The sequence below is a fragment of the Acanthopagrus latus genome, chromosome 8, assembly GCF_904848185.1.
Source record: "Acanthopagrus latus isolate v.2019 chromosome 8, fAcaLat1.1, whole genome shotgun sequence".
In the NCBI taxonomy this organism is placed as follows: domain Eukaryota; kingdom Metazoa; phylum Chordata; class Actinopteri; order Spariformes; family Sparidae; genus Acanthopagrus; species Acanthopagrus latus.
Window position 1 is genome coordinate 25,458,405 of NC_051046.1, and position 23,811 is coordinate 25,482,215.

The window sequence follows — 23,811 nt, forward strand, 5'->3', positions numbered from 1 at the left end:
ATAAGAAACAAGCTACCATATACATTGAATCATGACAATTAACTGCCTTTTTCTGTGCAGTCAGGAAGTGACTGCTACCCTGGCTAACTCATATGCCGAAGTACACAGCTCTTACTCTCAATTCCTGCCTCCTTTCTTCTCTTACCTCCATCATCATCTTCCTGATCCATTTCCTGTGATGATCTGCTGATGTTGTCAAGAGAGATGGTTTCCTGGTAAGCTTCTCCAGTCACTTGTATTATGGTATTACTGTATTGGTTGTCCTCCACCTGCAGGGACATCTGGGCCTTGACAGTGAGGGGCTCGTCAGAGGAGAAGCTAACCTCAAACTCCACCTGCTCTTTAACATTCAGCCTTAGTGTGACTCTGTGCACCACCTGATTTTCTGTAGAAAGACCAACAAGAAATATGGAACAACTGTTGTTGAGCTCATAGAATTACTGACTTGCAGTCTGACAATGTTCAAAACCCTTTTCATGAAATCAGCAACATGTTTTATTGCTTAAAACTGGTGAAATTGTGTCGACAAACCCAAATCTTTGGTCCAGCTGCACCATGGGTAATGTGGGCACCAGGTTTTGATAAGGAAGAAGAATTTGTGAAATACAGAAGATGATAACGGTAGTATCTGTATCTTTTTTAACTAAATGGAGTACATAGAGTATGTGTGAACAATTCTCAGATATACAATACATTTTGGAAATTCTACTACTGCTAGTGAAAGATGGAATAAAAGCTATGTTCCAATCACAATTGACAACAGTCTGTTAAAGTCTGATTTCAGTTCTTAGAAATTACTGTGGACAGTGGGACTGGGCAAGAGTCTGCAAGTTGACAGGGGATTAAATATGGAGTGATGAGATTTTACAATACTGGGCAGCAGCAGTAATAATAGCAGTAGTTCTCAGGATCTGAGCAGTAAATTCCATTGCCCAAATTGCTAACTACTAATTATGCAAGTTACTAGTTAAGGCTGTACCTGGATCAGTGGTGCCCTCAAGCTGTGTAGAGTGGATTGAGCTGCAAGTGTTACCAGGAGCAGCTTTAATGGTGAATACTCCATGTTTATCCAGCATGTCAATCTGGACCTACACAACACAGAGAGTAACAAAAGCCTGTTCATGACAGAATCCCCCCATATCCACATGTAAACTATGGTCGCTTATTGAAGTGATTAACATGTAATGTTGCTAGAATGTTTGTTAAAATACCAAAAACTATAAGAAAATTAGGGACATCAAGAAATATGCCTCCTTTCACCTGAGCTGAAACATTTCCATCATTTAGCAGCACCAGGGGCAGTGTACGTCTGCGCCCTACCAATACCCGTCTCAACTGCAGCATCGGGCTTCCTTCGCTGTTCCTTAAAGCTGGGCGCACCAGAAACACACTGGGTAGATTGCCCTCTCCAGTTAGGTCAAACTCCAGCACTTTGTTCTTAAATGTGGGTGTCAATCTGGATCCATTAGGGATAGGGCAAGTGGATAGTGGTCAGCAAGGTAAATTCTCACATAAGTTAAATGGATAAATGGACAAACAAGCAGGTACAGTATGTAGTATAACAAGTCATGCATTCACATACCTGCTGCCTCCCTCCATTGTAATTGTGGCCTCAAACACAGCAGTGTAGAGCTGCATTGTCTGGGGTGTGAAGGTGACCACAGCAAATGAGTGTGACTGACTGGGAATGTTCAGTGTTGAAGCAGACAATTTAAAAACCTCTACATTACGGAGCGCCTGTAAGGAAATATGGAACATTTTTGAGCTGCAAACTACCTTGTACCACAATCAGTGATGCGCCTGTACAGATGTATCTATGTATCTACCCACATTGTCTACATGATTTACCTTAGATCCAACATGTTTGATGACCAGGCTAAGCACACAGGGCACCTTGCTGTTGTTCGTGAGTTTGAAGCGGGCCTGAGCAGTTCTCCCGACCAGGACTTTGTTGAAAACAAACTTGTTCTCCTCTTGTACATAAATACCTTCAGCATTGCAAAACTGCTCAGAAGAGAGTTGACCGCTATTGTGGCATATATGGTACTCCTCAAAGATGGAAGACATGTCTAAAACGATGCCTGGAAAACCACAATAAAAGAGAAGAACTGGTTTAGTCAAAAGAGAACTACTTGATGAAGGTGACGGATCATTTCAGCACTTGATGGAGACCCTCTAAAAGAAAGAAATTTTATGGCAAGCCAGCTTTGGCCCACTAAACCCACTTTTGACAATATGTGTTTGAACACTGACATAAAGTAACAGTAAGCACTGTTGTCTGAATGGCAATAGGCTGCGCCCATCTTAGTGATCTCAGTGTAATCCATGCATATGTTGTGTATGGACGATGAATGGAACAGAGCCACAACATTGGTTATCAGTCAGGCAACACAGAGTAAGATCATCAAGCTCTCACCTGGCTTGCAGACTTCAGCCAACAGTCTGTATGGAATACCGTCAAGCTGGTCTGAGGGGTCACGGTCACTGATGTCAATGAGCAGCCCCTGGTTCCAGCTGCCCAGCTGTTCAGCTGCACAATTCACTGTCACCACCTGCTGTGACCCTGGCTGCAAGCTCCCTGTGCAGGGGGACACTGAGAACACTCCCACGGTGAGGCAATTCTGGAGAAAACATGAGTATTAGAGAAATGGGTAAACTAGTAACAAATTGAGCAAAATAAAACTTGATACAGATGAATTATGGATATGTTTCTTTTCATGTTCTTTCTTGAGGTTTTGTTGTAAAAATGAAAAATGAGTTCTTGCAAATATTAGACATGCGACTACATGCGACTGAGTAGCACCATGAAATTCCTTTTTTTTTTCAAATCATATACTACTTATATCACATCAGACATTTTGACTTGTCATGTAAGAAAATTCACCTGATTGCTTTGCAATTATTCGTTGTAAAATATCATTTGTTTGACTTATTTTCAGAATGCATGTCTACGCTAAATATGACTACAGCAACATAGCATTTTTTTAATGTCATCTGGGTCAACAATCCTTTAAGCTGCCTCTTAATCATTGGCAAAATATCTCTGGCTGTGCTATGCATGTATTGTATTTACCACGATGAGCTAACAAGCATGTTTTGCTTTTTCACCTCTCCTGTGAGAGGTGTTTAGCAGTTTCTCCTCATCTCTTAGAAAGATGATGATGGAGCCAACAACTCAAATCAAACTAAAACTGCACAAATCACGAGACACTGTCACTGCTGTGATCTCCACAAGCAGTCTCTCACCTGAATAATTTTCGTGTCTTTCTTTAATGACTCAGGCCTCATTTTGCTCTCTGCTGGCAACTTTCTACCGGGACCCCTAAGAGCACACAGTGACACAAACAAACTGAATTCAAACATCTCAAAGAAAACTGACATAGACTGTCAGACTGTTAAAAGTATCAGGAATCCTGAATGATTAGATAAATATTGGGATACATAATATCAAATATTGGGATAAATCTTTTTAGTCCACATATTGTTAAATTTCAGTACAATTTATTTCAAATCAACTTGACATATAACTGCTACATGCAAAACCTGATGCATTTCTAAAACTTAATTGTAATTTTGAAAATTGTCATTTGTCAAATAAAAAAACTGTATGCAATTAGCAATTAAAAGGAGGATCAGATGTGTTCTTATGTTTAAAATCATATTCAACCTAGTCACATTTGTTTTAACCACCCCTTTTTGTTCATTAAGGTTCTGTAAGTTATTTGTCCCTCCTGCGGCTCCAGCCTTGCTCACATCTGAATCAGAATAACATATACTTCAGTGACATAAATGGGAATTTTAGTCTATATTGTTTTTTTTTGTTTGTTTCACTTCACATCACGTGACTTTATCACAAGCAGAACAATTTACTCCAGTAATGGTTATAATCATTTTTAGAGATTTGCAAAACAATGATGCTTTGTGAATAAAACTTCTTTTCTCAGGTGGATTACATTTTAATATGGGATGTCACATTCAGCCATCAGACAAGGTTCAGCATGTTGAGTAAACTAAACCTGTGCTGTGCGCAACTTCTTATACTTTTAAATCTGGTTTGTCTGTTTTAAAACACATGTCTACAAATAATAACTGTTTTATTCCAGTTCACTTGTATTAGAAAGTGTTGGCCTTTGCATGTGTCCATGTGTCCATGTTTGTGTGTGTGTCCTGTTCTCTCACCCTGGTCTTGGAGCAGGTTCCATGATCATGCGGCAGATGCTGAAACAGGTCTCAAAGTCGCCAGTGTTCTCAATAGTGAAGCTCTGGTTTTTCTTGCAGCCCAAAACCAGTGGACCAAAGTTGATGTCACATGCAGGTGTGACCTTACACCTAAAGTCACAATTTATATCTTTTAGAACTACAACAACTTATCAACAACATAATGAAGCTTAATATAATTATGTAACAGATGCAGTATAAATCAAGCCTTAACCTGGAGAAGACAGACTTGACTGAAACACTGATTGGTAAGCTGGTTATGATTTCTTCTCCATGTCCAGTGTAGGGTTCAATGACCTGCAGAGGAGAAAACACAAATCTTAACTTGAGTGCATTCTGCAGCATTCAGTAAATCATCAGCTTTGATTATTTATTTATTTTCTTTGTAAATGAACTTACAAATTTAAACTCCATTTGAGTGACTTATAAAAGCAAGTTGTACTTCCATTATTTAACTTCATCCTTGTATTTACTATTCTCAAACAAGTAAACACCATACATAGCTCTTGAATGCTCAATGAAATGTTTTGGGAGTTGTCGTTTGCTTTGTTTTTTTAATATCAAAAGCATAGAGAAAAGCATTTTTTTTACTTTCTTGTTTACATTTGATATTCTGACGGCAAAGAACGGGAGAGAGAGGGGTATTACATGCAACTAAGCACCCCAGCTAGAGTCAGCCCAGGGATTTGATTATATGGGTTTCATCTTAAACTACTTGAACACTAAAGATCATGCATGTAAACTCCTGTTAAACTAGGATATTGAGATAGGTTGCAACACTGTTAGTGATAGTTTGGAAGTACAAACTTCTTTCCTTTAGCCAAAAGAAAAGGCACTGCTGAGGGCATATCTCGTCATGAAATAAAAGTAAAATACAATCAAATCAAGGTCTGACACTAAACCTCTGGATACAACGTAAGAAAATCTTTCCCCATTTCACTAAGATTCAATATATAGATGAAACTCCAGCTCTGTGATCATAAATACCAAGGATCAAACCTGGCATGACAGAATCGTTTTCTCTCTGATTAAGACTTCCGTATTGGGCCTGCAGAGGATCTGCACTGCTGTGGGCTTGTCATGGGGTAATAGTCTACCACTCTCAGGGAACACCTTGAAAATTGAGTCGAAGCTTGGCTGGGTTGGTTCAGTCTCCTGAAATGTAAACCTTGTGGGGAGAAAATAATGCACAATAACAGTTATACTAGTTCCATGGTGAGATCAAGTTTACTCACATCAATGTGGATCTCAGAATGATACTTTTTATCAATATTGTACAGTGTTAAAGGGGCTCTGTGGAACTTTGTTGTGCCGGAGGCCAGTTGTTTATGTTGACCAACTTCATTTCTAACATTAGCCACTTTTGCTTTTTGTTAGTGGAGAGGAAGGATGTACTGACACAGGGCTCTCGAGAACGTGTGAAGTCACATTCTTTAGACTGTCATGGAAAAACTGACCTGAGTCCTTCATAAAGAAATCGACAGTCCAGCAGCATTAAAAAACTTTAACAAATTGTCCACAGGCTTGTTTAAGAAATCAAGAGAGATGGGAAAGTCTCATTTTGTCATAAAATCCACTGTACTCACATATGGACAACAAAAAATGATCAATACACAATTCAATTGTGACAAATCATTACACAGAGCCCATTTAAATAAAAAAAATAGCAGTTCAAACTTACCTGTAGGCTATTTCATATTTTTCCTTGTTTTTCATCCTGAGAGAAAGTTTTGTCTCTTCAAAGACTTTGATGGTTCCAAAGTCCAGACAGCCATCTGCCACAGAAACAAGAGTATAGTATCTTTCATTATTATGACATCAGAGCTGCAGTTTAATTTTGTCGTTATAACCGCACATCCAGAAGGTCCTGGGTTCAAATCTAAATCAGAATTACGTGCACCTTAATAGAAATAGAAAATATTTGAAAGATCAGCCACCTGGTATGATGTCCAGAGCTATATCATATGCTTCAGCAGTGACATGAATGTTTTCTGTGTGTATGATGCCGAGAATCTTCCCCACATCAGAAACCTAAAATAAAACACACAACAAATGCTGTACTTCCTGTAAATGCAAATAGATATGTGAGATACCCAGTTTGTAATTATCCAAGACTTTCAAAGGTACTTTTGACTACCTGCCTACCCCAGCACTGAAACACAACTTTCGTACTGAGCGTACATATACTTCATATTGTACTTCAATTCAATCTAATCATTTGTACTTCTAGAGTTTTATTCTACCTCCAGACGTAAGATCTTCTTAATGTGGAGTGGCCTCCTGGCCCTGAAGTGCACAACCAGGGCTAAAGAGGACTTAGGTGAGATGATGCCATGATCCTGTGGCACAGTGAACCAATCGCCCAACTCGTCTACACCCTGCAGTCTCCAAGAAACCGGCAAAGTTGTCTCATTATGCAGCATGACACGGCGGCTGTCCTGCCTATAGAGAGGGATGGTAGAAGGGTAGTTTGAGCAGGGAAAAGGACAGAGGTATATGGGACACTTGCTCTTATTGCTATGATATGTTCTATATTTTGACTCTATCATGCTGCCTCTTTATCTGGTGCAGGCTTTATGTCCTTGGTGAAAATCACTTTCTTAGCTACAGTGGAAAAAATATTTGTGATCCCTGATTTGGAATTAATTGTGTACCTGTGCAGCAAAATTCTGTCGAAGTGCAGATGTTTGCTGTCCAGCTTCAGCTCTGGTCGAACACCCCAACAGCAGAGGTCGATGATAACAGGCTCTGGATTGTCCTTGATACTGCAAACAACACTCTCCTTAATTTGACCATGTTTTGTTGGGTAAGCCCACACAGTCAACTCCTGGCAAGACAAAAGAATATTTACACATACCAGTGTTGTCACAGTAATCTGTGTTACTTCAACAGATGTTTCTACTTTGGTCACACATTAAAAGTGATCTGAATGAGAGGTAAGAGCGGAAAAAATAGACAGTGCTATGGTACCTGTTCCTGGCCAGGTTTGAGAGTCATGACGGGGGGATCCAACATATATGTGGTGGCCTGGGTATCCTGCTGGAACTGGAACTGGACCTCAGCCTCCAGGCCTGAATTGTTAAGTATCACCAGTCTCTCTGTGTTCTCTGGGTATCTGTTTTCCTTGTATCTACATAAGAGAGACACGTGTAAATTTCTAAATCAGGGGTCTGAAGCTTCCGGCCCCTGGGACATACAAAGTGTTCAGTTAGCATCTGTGTTCATCAAAAATGTATCCACAGAGTAAAATTACAGTTTTGGCATTTGTTGACAGCAGCTCTATTCATGTCAGGCAGTGCTTATCATTGTCAGTGAGAGTACTGAACAAGAAGGAGCACATCAACTGCACGACCTCAGCTTCTTAGAGAGGTAACAACTCAATTCAACTCCTTTTTCTCATTAACGCTATCAGGTTCTCTGTTATGACTGAGTCTGAATCTGACATACTGCAAAACAGGCACTTTTCACTTGGGCAAAAAAATCCTCTATTCTGTCATGTGAGTCAGCTCTTCTAACTCTCTCAAAGCTTAATGTTCAATGTGACTCCTGTTGCGCTGCGGTTCTGCTGCTGACCCCACTGCTGCACAGAGTAAATGCCTCTGGCATGTTGTAATGGCTGTCAGTCGGGAGGGGGCAGTGGGGGAGTCATGAAATCACTGTCTGACCACTGTATTACACCAACTACTCCTGCCTGCCCCATGCAAGATTTAAATGAGTTATTTATTCAGAAAAAAAGATTTGCACCAACTAATGTGCAAAAGAATGTCCTGGCAAGAATTAAATTTAAAATGTATTCAATTTGCTAGTTCAGTGCAAGGTTTCAATTAGTTATTTAAGTGAAGGGAAACAAAACTTGCAACTGTTAAAAATGAATGAATTTTTTCCATTTGTGTATTAATATGTTACTGAAAAACTACATTTTCAGAAATACTGCACTTTCTTGTTGTTCTTAAACAATGAAGTAGCCCTTGTATGAGATAACAACACCAGCAGTGGCCCCAAGTTCATTTGAGTTTAGGTTCTCTGCTCTAACTACAAAGACAAGACTGATACAAACACACTCAGCCATTCACTGACATCACTCTGGCTCATACCTGTCTCGGGTCTTGCCACAGAGTAACGGTCCAAACTCGAAGTATCCAGGTTTGACCACATAGGTTTTCTGGATCCCCTCTTTTATTTGTGGAACCTTCTTACTGAGGGCAAAAAGTGTCCTGGAGAGAGCACATAGGATTGCTTACATCCAACATGTTTGTCCATGTTTGTAGGTAAGATTGGAGAGACACTTTAGTAATAGAAGCTAATATGGGTTATTTATGTCGTGTGTAGTGATGCAGGCTGCTGTCTGGCTCTTCTCTGCTATTGACAGAATGCTGATGTTACTGCATTATGCAAGGTTTGATTGGTATTCCATTGTGGGCACCATAATGTATCCAAGAAATATAAATTCTAAATTTACAAAGCAGATATGTACCATATACTGTAGCAGACAAGGAATGCAATTTTATTTCGGTCAAATTCAAACCTTTCAAAATATACATTTTTAAAGGTTTTAAAAACAAAGCAACTTCATTAAAGTTGTATTGGGCTTTGAGGAACACCTCCTTTCCCCCCTCACTTTAACAGTTGTATTACAGCCATTCATCATTAACCAAGGCTGACTGACCTGTAGTCTTTGCAGATGGACGGGTAGGTGCAAATTCCTCTGCAGAGGAGCTGGTACTGTCTTTGGGTCCCCAGCAGCTCAAAGTTGAAGATCTGCTCAAAGGTCCCTGGGGTGTCTGAGTAGAACCATATCCTCAGAACCACCTCACCATTGGCCGGTACAACCCAGCGAAATGTTGTCAAGCTGCGCACAAATACACGCATAAACCCACATGCACGGTTAAATGACAACAATGCAATAACACATTATATTCTTGTCTTGTGTGTCTGTGCGTGGTTTGCCTTACCTCTGGCTGCGCATCAGCTCTAAGGCTTTTTGGTGTGGGTCTTCTGGTGCTGGTTCGATTTCAGGCAGGGAGGAGACATTTACCAGTGACCGTTTCTTGCTCCTTTGACTCTCTCTGCCCTTTTTATCCTGGTCCTTTACTACTGCGCTCTCCTTACGACTGCCTTTTCCACGATATTTGGAGGGTGTTGCTGCTGCCTCTTCCTTTAGTGTGATAAAACATAGACAAACTCCGTTTTGATTTTAAAATCTTTAAATTTAATTAGTACCTTTTAAGTTCTAAAGTTAAGTTTTAAAAAGAAGATTTAAAACCACGATAAAGATGAGTGGGAGCTTCTTCATGACAGGTATAGTTTATTTAGAGTTATTATTTAGATCACATTTCCTGTAAATCCTGCATCCTGCAGGGTGATGATCTCTGACACTCCTAACTTTGTGTGTGTTTATTCATTCCCTTTGATTTACCTTTAAAACTGATGCTTGTACATCTTCCTCTGCCTCTTTCTTTTCTTCAGCTTGTTCGTCCAGCCTTGAGGGCACCAGGAAGGTGAAACAGTCAACGCAAATTTTACTTTGCTGTCTGTTTGTGGGGAAAGGAACCATTGAGAAGGTGGTGGGAGGAGGGATAGGTGGGCCACTCGGTCCCAATCCCAAATCATCCAACACCTAATAAGATCAAAGATGAACTGATTTTAAAAAAAAGTGTTACAAGCTACATTTTGGGGCATATTAGGTTATTTCCATTAACTGCAAAAAAAAGAAATAAAACAGGCAAGCCATACTTCTTCCAGTGGAGGCAGGGTGCTGGCTTTCAGCAGCTCTGTGACACTTCGATAGTCTTTCCCTGTCAAATTCAGCACAAGGTGAGGGATGATGTCCTGTGGAGACACTTTATCCCCTAACTCCGTCTGAATGGGTATTGGAGACATGGCCTTGTTATTGGCTTTCTTGGTCCTCTTGCTAACAGGGGTCTGCGTACAAAGGGTGAAGATAGACATTACAGTTAATACTGGAGGTGTGCAGAATTTCTCTTCAAAAACAATGTATTATTATTGTAACCGACCATTTTGCTGGGCTTGGAAGGACAGTTCAAATGTAAGGGGCTTAGACAATAGCTGACAGCAGGATAAAGAAGAATAGCAACACTTGCCCATTTTTCAGAGCAGTGCAAACTTGATTACGGTAAAAAATTACAATCGGCAAACAGTTAGCAAACTCACCTCTCTGGCATCCTGTGACACTGGTTGGGTTTCTTCACTGAGGAGTGGGACCAGCAACAAACCCTGGGCTCGGTCCCAGTGCCGCAGGATGTGCTCCACCTGCTCTTGCCTCTGCTCATATGAATTGAACTGCAGCTGCAGCTCATCCACACCGGACTGGATGAACTGCGACTGCGGCTCATCCGCACTAGACTTGATGGACTGCACCTGCGGCACATCCACACTGGACTGGACGGACTGTGACTGTGGCTCATCCACACTGGACTTGATGGACTGTGACTGTGGGTCATCCACACTGGACTTGTTGGGCTGCAACTGTGGCTCATCTACACTAGACTGAATTTGGGAGAAGAGGTGTAAAGTCTTGGTAGCAAGACGATGACAGATACACCACAAGCATTTACATTTGACATATCTGTTGCAGTTTGTGGTGGGAAAAGGCTAAGTGTCTGTGTGGTGGTTGTTCCACAGATGATATGATTTGATACAGATTTACTTCATTAATTACTAAAACAAATGAAACTCTTGAGTTTCATTCAATGCATCTGTTGACAAGAGAACAAATAAAACAATGAAGTTTCCTAACCACCAGCTACACAGAGACTATGTATTTATAACTGCTTATGGAAGCCTGACTGTTATTTTGGTTAATATATCATTTTATTCATAGACAAGTGTTGGAATGGGATGCATATACAGACCTGCTTTCCCTCCAGCAAGTTCTTCTTTCTTGACACTTCTTTAGTATCCTTTTTTCCACCCATCTTGCTCTTCTTCTTCAGCTCTTCTTCTCTCAACCTCTCCATCTCTTCCTCGTGCTTCTTTTCTTCCTGCTCTTTCTTTTTTCTCTCCAGCTCCCTTACACATAAAACATGAACAACTAGAGGGTTAAATGAGGATCTCATCCATATTTGGAGACAGACAGACCCATCTCGCATGTATTCTATCAGAACTTTATCTATATTTTCCAATATCACTTGTTCCTCCTGTTCCAACTGTGCTGCTTATTTACTTCCATTAGATCATCTACGGTATCCTATCCTATCTACTAAATGCACAGGAAAAGCACAGAAGGATCATATCGCCTTCATTTGAATGAATTTGATGAAGAAATTAATCTATATTTATAACTAAAACAGACTACAGGGAGCTAAAACAGATCACTGTAGCTGATGAGTTTCCTGAGAGTTTTGTTTAGATTTGATCAGTTTTATTAGCATGTTTCTGCACAGCAACTTCTAGATCAGGGCACTTGGTAGGAAAAGTTTAAAAGTCTACCATAACCTAGTGTACAACTTTATCTTGTCTAATATTTATGTGATTTTGACATTCACATGACTCATATCAGTCACAAGACATTTAACTTCATGTCTTATTCCCTCCATATGTCTGTCACAGGATAGCACGCGTCTGGTGTCACCACTCGCAGCTGAACTACCAATATTTATCGCTGCCAAGGAGGTTATGTTTTCACCCATGTCCATCTTTTTTGTTGGTTGGTTGATTTGTAAGCAGAATTATACAAAAACTACTTGTCCCAGAATGGAGATTTTTGTCAATTTTTCTAGGAATATTGGATTGGATTGGATATTAATGAAAAAAGTCATGCAGATTTAGGTGGCTGTAAAAAGTACAAACAGGCCTTGGCAGGGGGATGCGTTGTAATAATTGTCATTCTACTTTCTCACTGTATTGGTTCTTCTTACATCACTTATGACACAGCTGACCTTGTCTTTGTGTCTGCTGATTTGTGACAGCAGGACTGAAAGCTCCTTGGTGGGAAAAATTTCCTTTTAGTCTTCGGTAACATTTTTGTGATTGAAACTTTACCAACAACACAGGGGCAGTTGATTATGGTAATGATGAAACCTCCGGAACATGCGCACCCTCAGTCATGGGAAACATTCATATCAGGTTGAAATTAGCTATTTGTCCTGTCAGAGTTTGATGAAACTGACATGGGACACTTGTACAGGCACCCTGCACAGGAAAACTAATAATAATAGATACATATTTTTTCAAATAGGATTATAACACCAACAATTACATGTCTACCCATCCTCCAGTCAATACCTGAGTTTCTTCTGCTTGAGTTTCTCTCTGTACTGTTGAACAATATGCTCCTTCTCCTCCTCTGGCAGGGCATCATACTCCTCCTCATCCAGCTCCTGCAGCCACTGCTCTTCCCTGTCAGCTTTCTCTTTCTGCAGAGCCACTAACATAAACACAAAGACAGCCCCTTACTGAAGAGACATAATAATACAGTGACTTCAATGAGGTCTGCCCTCTGTTATGTTGTGAGTGAGCTGGTGCATTTTTTTACCCTCAGTTTCTCTTTGCGCTCTCTCCCGTGCTTTCAGGGCAGCATAGGAGTCAGATAAGTTGACAACATAGATGTGTTTGCGATTGTTAAGCGCCTTGAGAACAACTTGCAGTGTTGTTGCCACTGACTGAGTGTACACGGACTCCAGGCCACTGATCACGATGCCGCGTAGACAATCGCTTTGCTGTTATCACAACAGCAGCATCAACAGTGAAAACATTGACATGACAAAGACACAAACATGGAAAGGCACAGGTGAAACTTAGAAACTCAGACTATATTAAGGGTTAGACATAATACATGTGTGATATCTTTAGCACAAAGAGTTGCTCTTTTAATGTCTGCATGTAGCAATATGTCTTTGAGAAGGTCTTGTCTAAACTATTTGTAAGGCCCTGTCATAGTGCCCTAGCAGTTATTCAGAAGCCATTTTTTAGTCTGTCACACCATAAACTACTATAATATACAGCATATATACTATTGCCACAATGTCTTATTTCTAAAGGGAAAAAAAGTGATTACATTACCATAAATCTTTCAGCCATGATATCCACAAGTAGCTGTTCAGGCAAGAGATTGCTAAGTGTGGTCACATCTCCTCCCTAAAACAAAACCACAACATAGGAATAGTTTTATCATATCTAATTATTACACTGTAGTCACAATTGAGTGTAATCCTTGCACTAATTCTTTGCCTCATTTTACTGAAGCCTATAGTGTTTTTTAGTGACTAAATTCTGGTGACTCTATCATTCTATATTTAAGAGGAGTAAACTATCATCGCACAGTGGCATAAAAAATGGTGTTGAAGAATGTTTGAATTCCAAAAAACATGGATTATAAGGGTTAAATAGCCCAATGTCACACTTAAATACACCATTAGATTTGAGAAATTTACCAGACTTAGGTTAAGGTGTGTGTTTTCATTCTCCTGAGGAACCTTGGAGTCATTTCCACTGCAGCTGGCATCACTGTCCTTTGCAAGAACCTCCACAGCATCATGTGAAGCTTGAGCTGAATCTGAGGCTTCAAGATTTGCTGCAGGTACTGGTTCTTTGGTTTCTTCAATTACCTGAGCTGGAGGCAGATGGATGTATTTATTCTAACTTTAATTTCCAAATTCTAACTGAACACTGTGCTCCTCTACACCAGTGTCCTGTTTAGATACAGAGGATTAATGATAACCAATTACAAGCACACAGCTGTTTTGTACAATTACAGTTTTCTACTGTTGAGAAGTGAGCCGTACCTGTGAAAACAGTTGGTGATTAAAAGCTTTGTCAACTGGCACATTGTCGAAAGGTGAAAAATACTACTCTGTGCATCACAAGCAACTTCTCTAACTTGCACACTACTGTAAATCACAGATACACAAACACAAAAATCCTGGTGAGTATTAAGGCAGAACTGCAGTGCATGCACAGTATCTTAAGCTTACCAGTGTTTCCGGGCTTGTTCTCAGCATACTGAGCAGCAGCGCAGTCATAAAGCTGTCTTGCAGTCAGTCCAACAGGTGAAGTACCATTCATCAGAACATCTGTAACCACAGCATCAACACTTAGGCACGCCCCTCCGTAGTGACGCGCTAGAGCAGCTGCTGTGCTGCTCTTGTCTGGAAAAAGTAGAGGCAAATGACACACACATTTTCATGAATCCCAGCAAAAAGAACATGGTTGTGTTTTCTCTTGGTCTTCATAGATTTGATTGAAATATCAAGACTCTGCAAAAGAAGCGATGTTGTTTTACTTCAACCGAACAGGATCTCTTTTTTTTTTCAAATGATTCACCTGTTAGTGGGGCTCCGTATACAACAATAGCAATGCCTCTGCGGTTGCGTGCAGCCAGACCTTCAGGTGACAGGTCAACACCCATGTGACGGGCAAGTGCTCTGGAGACAGGGGTCATCTCTAGGTGCCCCAGTCTCCCACTGCCTCTCTCTTCGGTCATTTCTGTAACGACTAAATGTACGAAAGACAAAAGAGAGAAAAACAAGTTCTCTTGTAGGAAATAAAGATAGAATTAAGATGAAGTTGTGCTTATGTCCGTGGAAATTACAGTGATATATCATATAACTGCTTTTGAAATGGTTATACTCACGAATTTCAGCGCGTTTCAAATTTAGAGTATTTATTTCTTCGTCTTTACTCTCTGGTAGGTCAGCATCGTTTTGCCTTGACATCTTTTCTTCCTTATGTGTGGCACCCATCCCACTTTCTTTTTCATCCAAACCTGCCTCCAGATCCGCTGCACACAGGTAGATTAGTTTAACTTAAAACAAGTATACAAAAAACAGTGGTTAGACACCTGAGGGTATCTGATTTCAGTGTATGTAAATGAAGGTGGATTGTTCCTGAAACTACCATCATCTTTCAGATGGGAGCAGTACTCCTTGTAGTAGTCAAGCAGTTCCTTGGGAAGACCTTCTCCAGGGGCCCTGGGAGGCAGCAGTAGTTTGTTGTTTTCATCATAGTCCCGCATCAGACACAGGATCTACATGGGATGAGGTATTGTGAAAAAATGGGGAACAGACAGAAAACAATTGAAAGTTGATAATTATGTGAGGAGCCAGGTAAGGACATCAGATTAGCATGGAGATTGGTAAGGAAATGGTGTTAAGGCAGCTCATTTTTTTGTCTCTCTCTAACAGGGAAATAGTGTGAGGAAAGATTATGTAAAAGAGTGTTACATTAAGCTAAAACTAAACTTTAAGTTTACATGACTGTACATTTTCCAGTTAGAGGTAATAATTGATCCCCGCGACCCTGCAGAGGATTAAGCGGCGTACATATATAATGTACAGATAATGGATGGATGGAAGGTAATAATTGATACAAAATTGGGCATGATCCCTTGTGACTGATAACTTCTGACTCAAGGAAGTTGGTTGCTGTGAGCTTTAAATTAGACTCTAGCCAAGGAACTTAACAACAGAAGGAAAGGTCATATATTACCAAATCATGCTTTGGTGCCAGACTGTGGTGACACCTGTATTAAAGTCAAACAAAGCTGCATGGAGAAACACACTAAAGCACAACACATCAATACTGTATGACTGCTAATGAAGAAATGTCTTAAGAAAATTAAAGTACACACTTTCATTTTCTGATTGAAAATGGTTTTTTTGATGTTGTTTTTTTTCAACACACTGATCGTCCCTCAGTTTTGTTTTGGAAAGGCTCCTGTTAACAGAGGAATTTGGGTCAGACCAACCATGTTTGATCACAATACAAGTTCTGTCAATTATTTGGGGAAAAAAAGTGGTGTCAGGTTCCTGTATCAGGAGTGGGCGTCAAGAGTATTATTATCTACAAACTTGCACCCTCTCATTTCAACGTCATCTCTACTTCTATCCCTTTGCAGTTATTCAGTGTTCTATCAATGGGACCAGAGAGGTCATCACATAACCCTGGCAAACATGAGTGTCTTAATTGTGGCCTTGTTTCTAGCCTTTAAGGAAAGAATAGTACAAAATAAATTAGGGCCACTGTTTCTGAAACACACGAAAAAGAGACCTACCTTTTCTTCCTCGAGATACTGTGCATCCATCTCCAGGCAGTAGAACTCAATGGGGAAAGAGCAGGGGTTTCTGACGGTGACCTCAGCTTCAATCTCAGTGCTGTCAGGCAGGCAAGGCCCCAGCTCCAGCACAGGTGGGCTGAACTCCAGTTGTGGCTCTTCACCTTGTCCCTGGGCTGTAAGGAACACCTGCTGAGTGCTCTCAGCCACACGGACTGCAAGCTGCCTGCTGTAATCATGCTGCAAAGAAATACAGTATGTCATAGAGTCCTTATTTTATTACAACTCTTTTACATCATATGATTACCCATTTCATACAGGCAGTACATGTATTGCCATGTTGCTCTGCTATGTATTGTGCCAAACTTTAAAGATCACTCAGGATCTCACCCCTTCAGCAGGGCTGAACTTTATTTGGACATGAACTCGTTCACCAGGGGACAGCAAACCGGAGCTGGGAGTCATCTCAAACACAACTGGAGGTGGTCGCAGCTCCTGCAAGATCTTTTTACGCTGGTGGAGAGGCAGGAGCTTATCTACCTGAGTAAAAGCAAGAGCAAAGGCAGGTATGAGTCAACTGCAGCTGTATTATAAACAATGGGTGATCCTGAAGCTAACAATGACTGATGTTATGTGGAAGTAGTTTTGTTACATGGATACCAAATTACAAAATTAATCTGAAAAGTTCAATGAAATTTCCATGGAACTGTTTTACCTTTTTGAAAGGCTTAACCACCTCAGCGATGCTCCAGCAGCAGGGCACAGACTCATGATTACTCAGCTGTATTGTCTTCATCTGGTGGGGAAGGTTATATAACACAAGATTTAGAAGATTTTCTGTACAGTCTATTTGGCTGAAAAAAATAGTTTTGATAGATTGATAGATTTTTTTAGTTAATACATGGCCTTCATTTTGTTTCAGCTGTTTCAAAATCACCAAGTACAGTTTTCAGCTCATGAGCTAATCTCTTTAAAGATATGCAGCCTCACCCTAGTACAAGTGCTTCAAGTACATCGGCTAAGAAATACCAGTCTGAGGAAATGATAAACATCAATGTGATCTGACCACAAGATGGCACCACAGTGGGGCAACTAATTAATGCAGTCATTATTGTTCCTTGCACACACTTTGAGATGTATACATTATCTGCACATTGCTATCTCCCATGTTCTCATAATTCTACATAAAATCAATGAGAAGAAACATTTATAGTGCTACACAACAGCATCTTGTCATTCCATGTTATCATGTTGTATTACCTGACACATGCCACACTGCACAGTGTCAAATATCAGTGTATCAGTGGAAACAGTGACAGCCGGCACAGTTACCACCGCACACATCCGCACCTGGACCATTGGACCATGTGTGACCTGTAAAACCAAACAAAATCCTTCCCTGAATAAGGTCACAATCTTAATCAACAAGGCCGGCAAGGAAAAAAATGTACACAGATATAATGACAATATTCACACATGTACACACTTGCATGCCCATGTGTATTACCTTTATTGGCATGAGAACACTTATGTTTCCCATCTTCAGGTTGGCGCCTCGAGGCTCCAATTTGACTGTAAATGTCTGTGTCTGGCCACACGGCAGGTTTTTCACTCTTTCAAATTCTGTACTGAAACCTTTGAAGAAGCAACACACTCTAAATTAACCAAAGTGCAGAACATTTAGGAGAAACAGAAAACAAAACAGCTTGGTGAAAACACAACTATTTATATGAGAAAAAGGGTAGAAAACAGGACTAAGGAACACATTTAAGATGCAGCATTCACTTTGAGAGCATTTCACTGTATGCATTATCCTCTTCCTCTACTCTCCTACTCCTTTAGGATAAGAGGCTTTTCACTTATGGTAGCATACCCATACACTCAATATAGGTTTAATCAGTGGAAATATAAATGTATAAAAGTTTTACATTTTGGCCTATACATATATCTGCATATGTGAATAATGAAACCTAGAAGGAAAGATAATTTCCACTGTCAAATATGTCCATTAAATATCAAGCTATTAACGAGACAATTAGTTGAGCTTAGCAATATCTCTGAACACTGGAAGAAAGAGCTCGCCTTGCTCTGTCTACAAAGAAAAATATACTTACAAGCCCATCTAGAGGCTTACGTATCAACATATTGTTTGTCTTGTTTGTTTAATCAGCAGAAGTGAAGGATAATCTCAACAAGGAAGTGAAAACAACAAGCTGTTTTAAGGCAGATTAGATGTCGGTTGGGTGCAGTGGCTTCCTCATGTCTTGTCGCCACAATGAGATTTCCAGGCAACCAGCACAGTCTCACAGCTTATTTTAGAGCACAGTTCAAACTTTTGAGGTGGTGTTGGGTGGATTTACTCAGACTAGCTGTTTCAACAGTTTATAGTCTTCATGCAAATCTGATCTAACCATGTTTTGGCTCCTGTTCAAAATGAATGAACAGATATGAATCTGGTATGAATCCTCTAATATAACTTTTGGCAAGAAATCAAATGTATTTTTCTCACAAGCCAAAATATAATTTTCTGAAAAGTATTAGAGATTTTCACTGCATCGTAATTTTCTACTTCCCAGTCAGTATGCACACGATTGCACGACTATAGCACAAAGAAGGCCGAAAATGATTACTTCTGTGTTATATGTCCGTATCTGTATATCTGTGTTGTATATGTTATGTAATTGCATCGTAACACAATTCTGTGGTATAATCGTGTTAAAGTAATGCCAAGATATCACCTGAAAACAAGAAAGAGATTAAAAAAAAAAAACAAAAAAAAAAACAAAAACATAAATGTCACAGGACATTAAATATTGTGTTACCTGTGCCAACAAGGGGTTTGAGATTGGCATGGAAGGACACGTCCACTGACTCAGTATTGGTGACAATTACAGTGTGACTGAGGACTTGGCCTGGAATGACATAACCAAAGTCCAAAACATACTCTGGGAGCAGCAACCTGGTGAAGTAGAAAAAGGTAGGAGTGAAGACAAGTATTAGACAATACAACTGTGTCAACTTCCAATTTGTTGACCGAAGCAGGACTTTGCAATGCTTCAGTTTCATGATTAAATGAGATTCAATAGTTTTATTTTTGAGTTGGCATGATCATAATGTGCGATGAGTTTCGTTATTAAAGTCTTGGCTTATTTATTTATTTGAATGGAACACATTTCTGTGTCTTGACAGTCAACCTGATTATTTTATTTATCATATTCTGCAGTGTACATCTGTGAATGATAACCAAGGGATCACAATACGGTTTGAATGACAACGGACAACGCACACCCTTACATCTGTCAATTTTCAAGAACCACAGAAGAAAAACATACCCGGTCAAAGAATTTTCATAAAGCCAAACTGTTTAAATCGCACAACACAGTTCTCACTTCCATGCAGTGAGTTGACCATCTGTTCAGCCAAACTGTTTGACTGTGTATGTGTGTGTGCGCGGCGCGTGTGTACATACTTGCTAAGTTTGTGCCACTTTCTGGAGGACCCTTGTGAGTCACTGAGCTCCAGCAGGCCGCCGGTCACAGCAAGAGCATTCTCTTTGACCAGCATTCTCTCGATCTCCATGTGAAGCAGCTCTTCATACTGGACGCAGCAGGCAAAAGAGAGAAATGGATTGGGGAGGGGCACACAGAAGGAGGGGTACATAAACACTTAAAAGTTACTGAGAAAATATTGAAAAGTTACATAAGCAACAAACAGCACAGCCTGACTCATAAAAATCATAATAGTAATACTCATCTTCTTATGTATTATACAATGTTATGCATTCTGTCATATGTACAGACTCTTTGTTGAACTGCTGTTGTATCTGGGTGAACCAAAAGTACAGATGTCTGAAATTATCATGAGTGCTCTGACTGCTGATGTTGTAATTATAAATTGAAAATGCATTTATAGATGTTTAAATATAAAAATTGATAATAAAGCAAAGCCGTTTTATTAATCAGTTAAAGTTCATCCCCTTCCCTTACTTCTACACCATAACAACAGGAAGTCACTGATGTCTGTAGTATTTTGGATTTTTTTTGTGGTATGATGTGTTACACAGTTGTTGCAGATGGGTTAGGGTTAGTTAGCTCTGTTTCTTTAGAAGGTTATAGCCAGCTCAAAGTTAACTTAATAGCCCCTGTTGGAGATGGCCACTGCTGCCTCAGTTGGTGAGTGCTGCTACCCACAATTTTCTGTTTAGTTTTGTCCCCAAGCGTTGTATCATTGAATGTGCTTTAAGTCTAAATAGGCAAGGAAGAAGTCTTTTGGAATCTTATATGGGCCACCCTTGTGAAGAAAGCACTGTTTTTTTAGGTTGTATGACCCCTATACTGTAGTATGTTGAGGAGTTTACCCAGTTTGAGCCAGAGCTTTGCCAGTGTTAAATTTAATAAAAAAAACATGTTATGTCTTTAACTTTCGCTCCCTGAAGGAGGAAAATGCTCAGTGGCCTCACTGCACTGCAAGGTGCGGTGAAGAGCTACTACTGAACTGAGGAATGACCATGATGATGGATGTGCAAGCCGAGCCTCGCAAGTCATCACAGATCATTTGTCTTAAAGGTATGAACAGGGGTGTCCTCAGTCAGGCCACTCAGGGGCATTACATCCCCGTCTGTACGTGGTGTGCCTCGTTCTCTCCTTCTAGGAACAGAACATTAATAGTCATCAAAATATTTGTTTTAGTCCTTCTAGAGTCACCTTCTCTTCTTTTATTAGAAGGAAACATTGCATCTTGTTTTTTTTTTTGTTTTTTTTTACTACACTACATATAGTATGCTTCATATTAACTTACATGGCCATAATTTTAGTGTCAAAACTAAATATTTTTAAAATACATGCTGCAAAATTCAAAATTAGCAACAGCATTTTTAGAAGATACAGGATTTTCATCACATAACATTAATGTCACTGACGGTGAATGTGTAGTCGCCCTCTGTTGTTGCTCCTCCACCAGTTGAAATTTCGTTCATAAGCTCCTCTCTGGCTCTATCTGCCTCCACAGCTGCTCTGGCCTGCAGCATCACATCACTGTAGCGTTCCTGAGCTGGAAGGGAATCACAGCATCACATGAGTGCAAAAATAAAGAGTTGTGCTTTCAATATTTGTTAGCATGGAGACGCGATCAGTAGGGAGGCCTGTCCATCAACCATACGCGATGAGCTTAGTGTCTAATACAAAAGGTATTAGAAAGATAAATCTGGCAAAATATGGATTAGGTTTGAGGGGAACAGCTCTGTTCTGTAAGTAACTTTCTTCTCTGACAATTTTCTGATGGGATCAACAAACCCTGATATTAAATTGTAAGTTTTTTCTGTTATTGATGTGTACTGTAACAGCATGTCCAATATAGCTGTCCATCTGTGGAAGACGATTTTTGCTAAAAGAATTAGCATTTTAATAAATGACTGTTAAGTAAAACTACAATCCAGTCATTGTGTATCAGTGCATGTCTGTGCTTACACAGGTTTCGTGGCAAGTTCAGACTGATCCTTGGGAACACTCCCTTTCCTCTCAGAGTGATGTCCTGCGGTGACTGGTGAGCCACCTGCAGCTGAAGCCGCTTCTCAAACACCCCAGGGAAGCCTGGGAGGTAGAGCACATGGAGACACTGCTCTGCACCAGCATCGATGTAACCCTGACACACACACACAAACACAAACACAGACACAAAAGTAAAAAAAACCTCTTTTACATAATAAATGACCGTTCCACATCTGAAACAGTCCTAAGAAGAATTCTCACCATAGGGGGGAGGAACACAGGCTGTCCCAGTCTGACCTCCCGTCCATTCGTATTTTGCTCAGAGTAATTCTGCTGCAGCTCAGCCTCTTCCAGGGCCTTCCTTTGTCCGCCTGCCCCCACATTTGATTCATACTCTCTTTGAGGGTCAGTGATGCTATATTCAAAGCCCACTTTGCCAGTATTCCTAAGGATCAACTCTGCTTCAGCTTCATGATCAAAGAGCTGAAAGATAAAGAGATTGTGAGGTGAGGAGAGACGTAACACTGCTTCTAACCGCTATCAGTTTGATAATTTTCTTTAAGGAAATGTGAATTAGCTTTATTGAAATGTTACAGAATGTTTTGCTCCAACTACTCCTCCTTGTGTCCCCTGATGGTGTGAGTCTCTTGTAAAGGTTATACAATAAATCATCAGTTTTCTAGAAAAGCATTCAAGATGTTGACCTCTGTTTTTTGCTTCTTGTGGTTTATGGTAATAAGACAGAAACAGACGCAAGAGAGAAAGTTTATTCAAACAAAAATTCTGAAACTGTTCAAAGTCAGTTCCTTATAAAGGGGGTAGTTTCAAGACTTATATAACTAATAATTACCGGTATGGATACATCTAATCTTTGATGTATGAAAACAACACAGAGAGCTGAAAGACAGAGAGAGAGAGAGAGAGAGGGCGAGAGAAAGAATACTGCTGAACAGACAGGAAGGTCAGAGAGATGTTCTGCTGAATCGCTCATTTCAACTAAATCAAGAATCAATATGTCCTTGTTTTGAATATCAATGATAATCAGTCCGGATTGCTTGCATACCTAAAAGGGGAATGGAAGTGCAAAAGACCTAAGTATGAAAAACTATGCAGGGACATTCAAAGATGACATGATTCCTTTCATCAGTCTTTTCAGTGTGAAAGAAAACCCTTGATGCCACTCTCAAAAGTCAATATTATGTCTTTATATTATGTGTATTCTAACAACTCACAAGCCTCCATTCCACAACTTGCCCCTCAGCATCCAGATTCAGTGTTGATAAAAATAAGTGGAATGTGGAGATAAAATACATGTCAATTCACAGAAAAAACCCTAGCGTAAGTAACCGTGAGACAGACTGCAAACAAAATACAACAAACGCACCATCATCCACAGTCACAACAGAATGTATTAACACAAATTGTCACATTTCTCCAGGCCTGTCTGTCATTGTCAAATGCATCATTTTTCCCAAAGTTTGAAAAAATGAAGTTTTTTCTCAGATATCATGTATTATATATGGATGAGGAAACAAAAGGCAAAGGAAGGACAAGAACACAAAAGGCAGGATAATATAAAAAGGAGGTATATTAACATAAACTACAGAGTTGCCTAAAACATGTTACAGGAAATTGTTGGCTTTATATGAGCAACAGCGACCAGTGGTAAATCCTGCCTCCTGTGCCACTAACAGCATCTCCAGTACCTCCAGGCCCCCAACCCTAGCCTTAACGATCTGCACACATGAAGCTGAAAAATTGATTGGAAGAGCCTGGTGGGATAAAGAAGTGAGATGCTTAGCTCTCTGTATACATACCTGCAGACCAAAGTCAATATAGGAAGAGTCCAGGCTGTAGCTGATCACAGATGACTCTCCTTTGAGTTTGATTTCATAAGTAGGGCCCTCCTCTACACAGCACTGTGCCATTACTTCTCTGCTGACATTTTCATGGCAGGAGAAGAAGATTGTGACCAGTTGCTCCTCTCCAGGTGGTAGATTACCATAGTTAGGCAAGATATCAAACACCTACAGACACATGAAAAAAACAGTAGAACTTACAAGATGAAAGCTGTTGCCTGTAACTGCTTTTTGGTTA

The 23,811-nt window shown here is 40.1% G+C and overlaps 1 protein-coding gene across 1 annotated transcript in view; it reads right to left on the reverse strand.

Moving 5' to 3' along the window:
* hydin (HYDIN axonemal central pair apparatus protein) overlaps positions 1-23,811 on the reverse strand; it is a 75,343-nt gene that overhangs the window by 14,145 nt on the left and 37,387 nt on the right. Inside the window, exons 26-66 of the mRNA XM_037107147.1 lie at positions 23,532-23,741; positions 21,976-22,197; positions 21,694-21,868; positions 21,147-21,277; positions 19,698-19,825; positions 19,051-19,187; positions 17,736-17,863; positions 17,489-17,602; positions 16,944-17,024; positions 16,619-16,768; positions 16,229-16,468; positions 15,073-15,202; positions 14,810-14,956; positions 14,500-14,670; positions 14,151-14,324; positions 13,611-13,789; positions 13,240-13,314; positions 12,713-12,896; positions 12,463-12,604; positions 11,091-11,247; positions 10,390-10,725; positions 9,952-10,140; positions 9,635-9,835; positions 9,171-9,373; positions 8,885-9,067; positions 8,313-8,432; positions 7,189-7,348; positions 6,873-7,045; positions 6,462-6,660; positions 6,156-6,249; positions 5,900-5,993; positions 5,218-5,386; positions 4,433-4,515; positions 4,180-4,329; positions 3,247-3,322; positions 2,417-2,621; positions 1,849-2,081; positions 1,583-1,737; positions 1,261-1,456; positions 980-1,088; positions 146-385 (exon numbers count right to left, since the gene is read on the reverse strand). Coding sequence (XP_036963042.1) covers positions 146-385; positions 980-1,088; positions 1,261-1,456; positions 1,583-1,737; positions 1,849-2,081; positions 2,417-2,621; positions 3,247-3,322; positions 4,180-4,329; positions 4,433-4,515; positions 5,218-5,386; positions 5,900-5,993; positions 6,156-6,249; positions 6,462-6,660; positions 6,873-7,045; positions 7,189-7,348; positions 8,313-8,432; positions 8,885-9,067; positions 9,171-9,373; positions 9,635-9,835; positions 9,952-10,140; positions 10,390-10,725; positions 11,091-11,247; positions 12,463-12,604; positions 12,713-12,896; positions 13,240-13,314; positions 13,611-13,789; positions 14,151-14,324; positions 14,500-14,670; positions 14,810-14,956; positions 15,073-15,202; positions 16,229-16,468; positions 16,619-16,768; positions 16,944-17,024; positions 17,489-17,602; positions 17,736-17,863; positions 19,051-19,187; positions 19,698-19,825; positions 21,147-21,277; positions 21,694-21,868; positions 21,976-22,197; positions 23,532-23,741 — 6,643 coding nt within the window. The remainder of the gene's footprint in view (positions 1-145; positions 386-979; positions 1,089-1,260; positions 1,457-1,582; positions 1,738-1,848; positions 2,082-2,416; positions 2,622-3,246; positions 3,323-4,179; positions 4,330-4,432; positions 4,516-5,217; positions 5,387-5,899; positions 5,994-6,155; positions 6,250-6,461; positions 6,661-6,872; positions 7,046-7,188; positions 7,349-8,312; positions 8,433-8,884; positions 9,068-9,170; positions 9,374-9,634; positions 9,836-9,951; positions 10,141-10,389; positions 10,726-11,090; positions 11,248-12,462; positions 12,605-12,712; positions 12,897-13,239; positions 13,315-13,610; positions 13,790-14,150; positions 14,325-14,499; positions 14,671-14,809; positions 14,957-15,072; positions 15,203-16,228; positions 16,469-16,618; positions 16,769-16,943; positions 17,025-17,488; positions 17,603-17,735; positions 17,864-19,050; positions 19,188-19,697; positions 19,826-21,146; positions 21,278-21,693; positions 21,869-21,975; positions 22,198-23,531; positions 23,742-23,811) is intronic.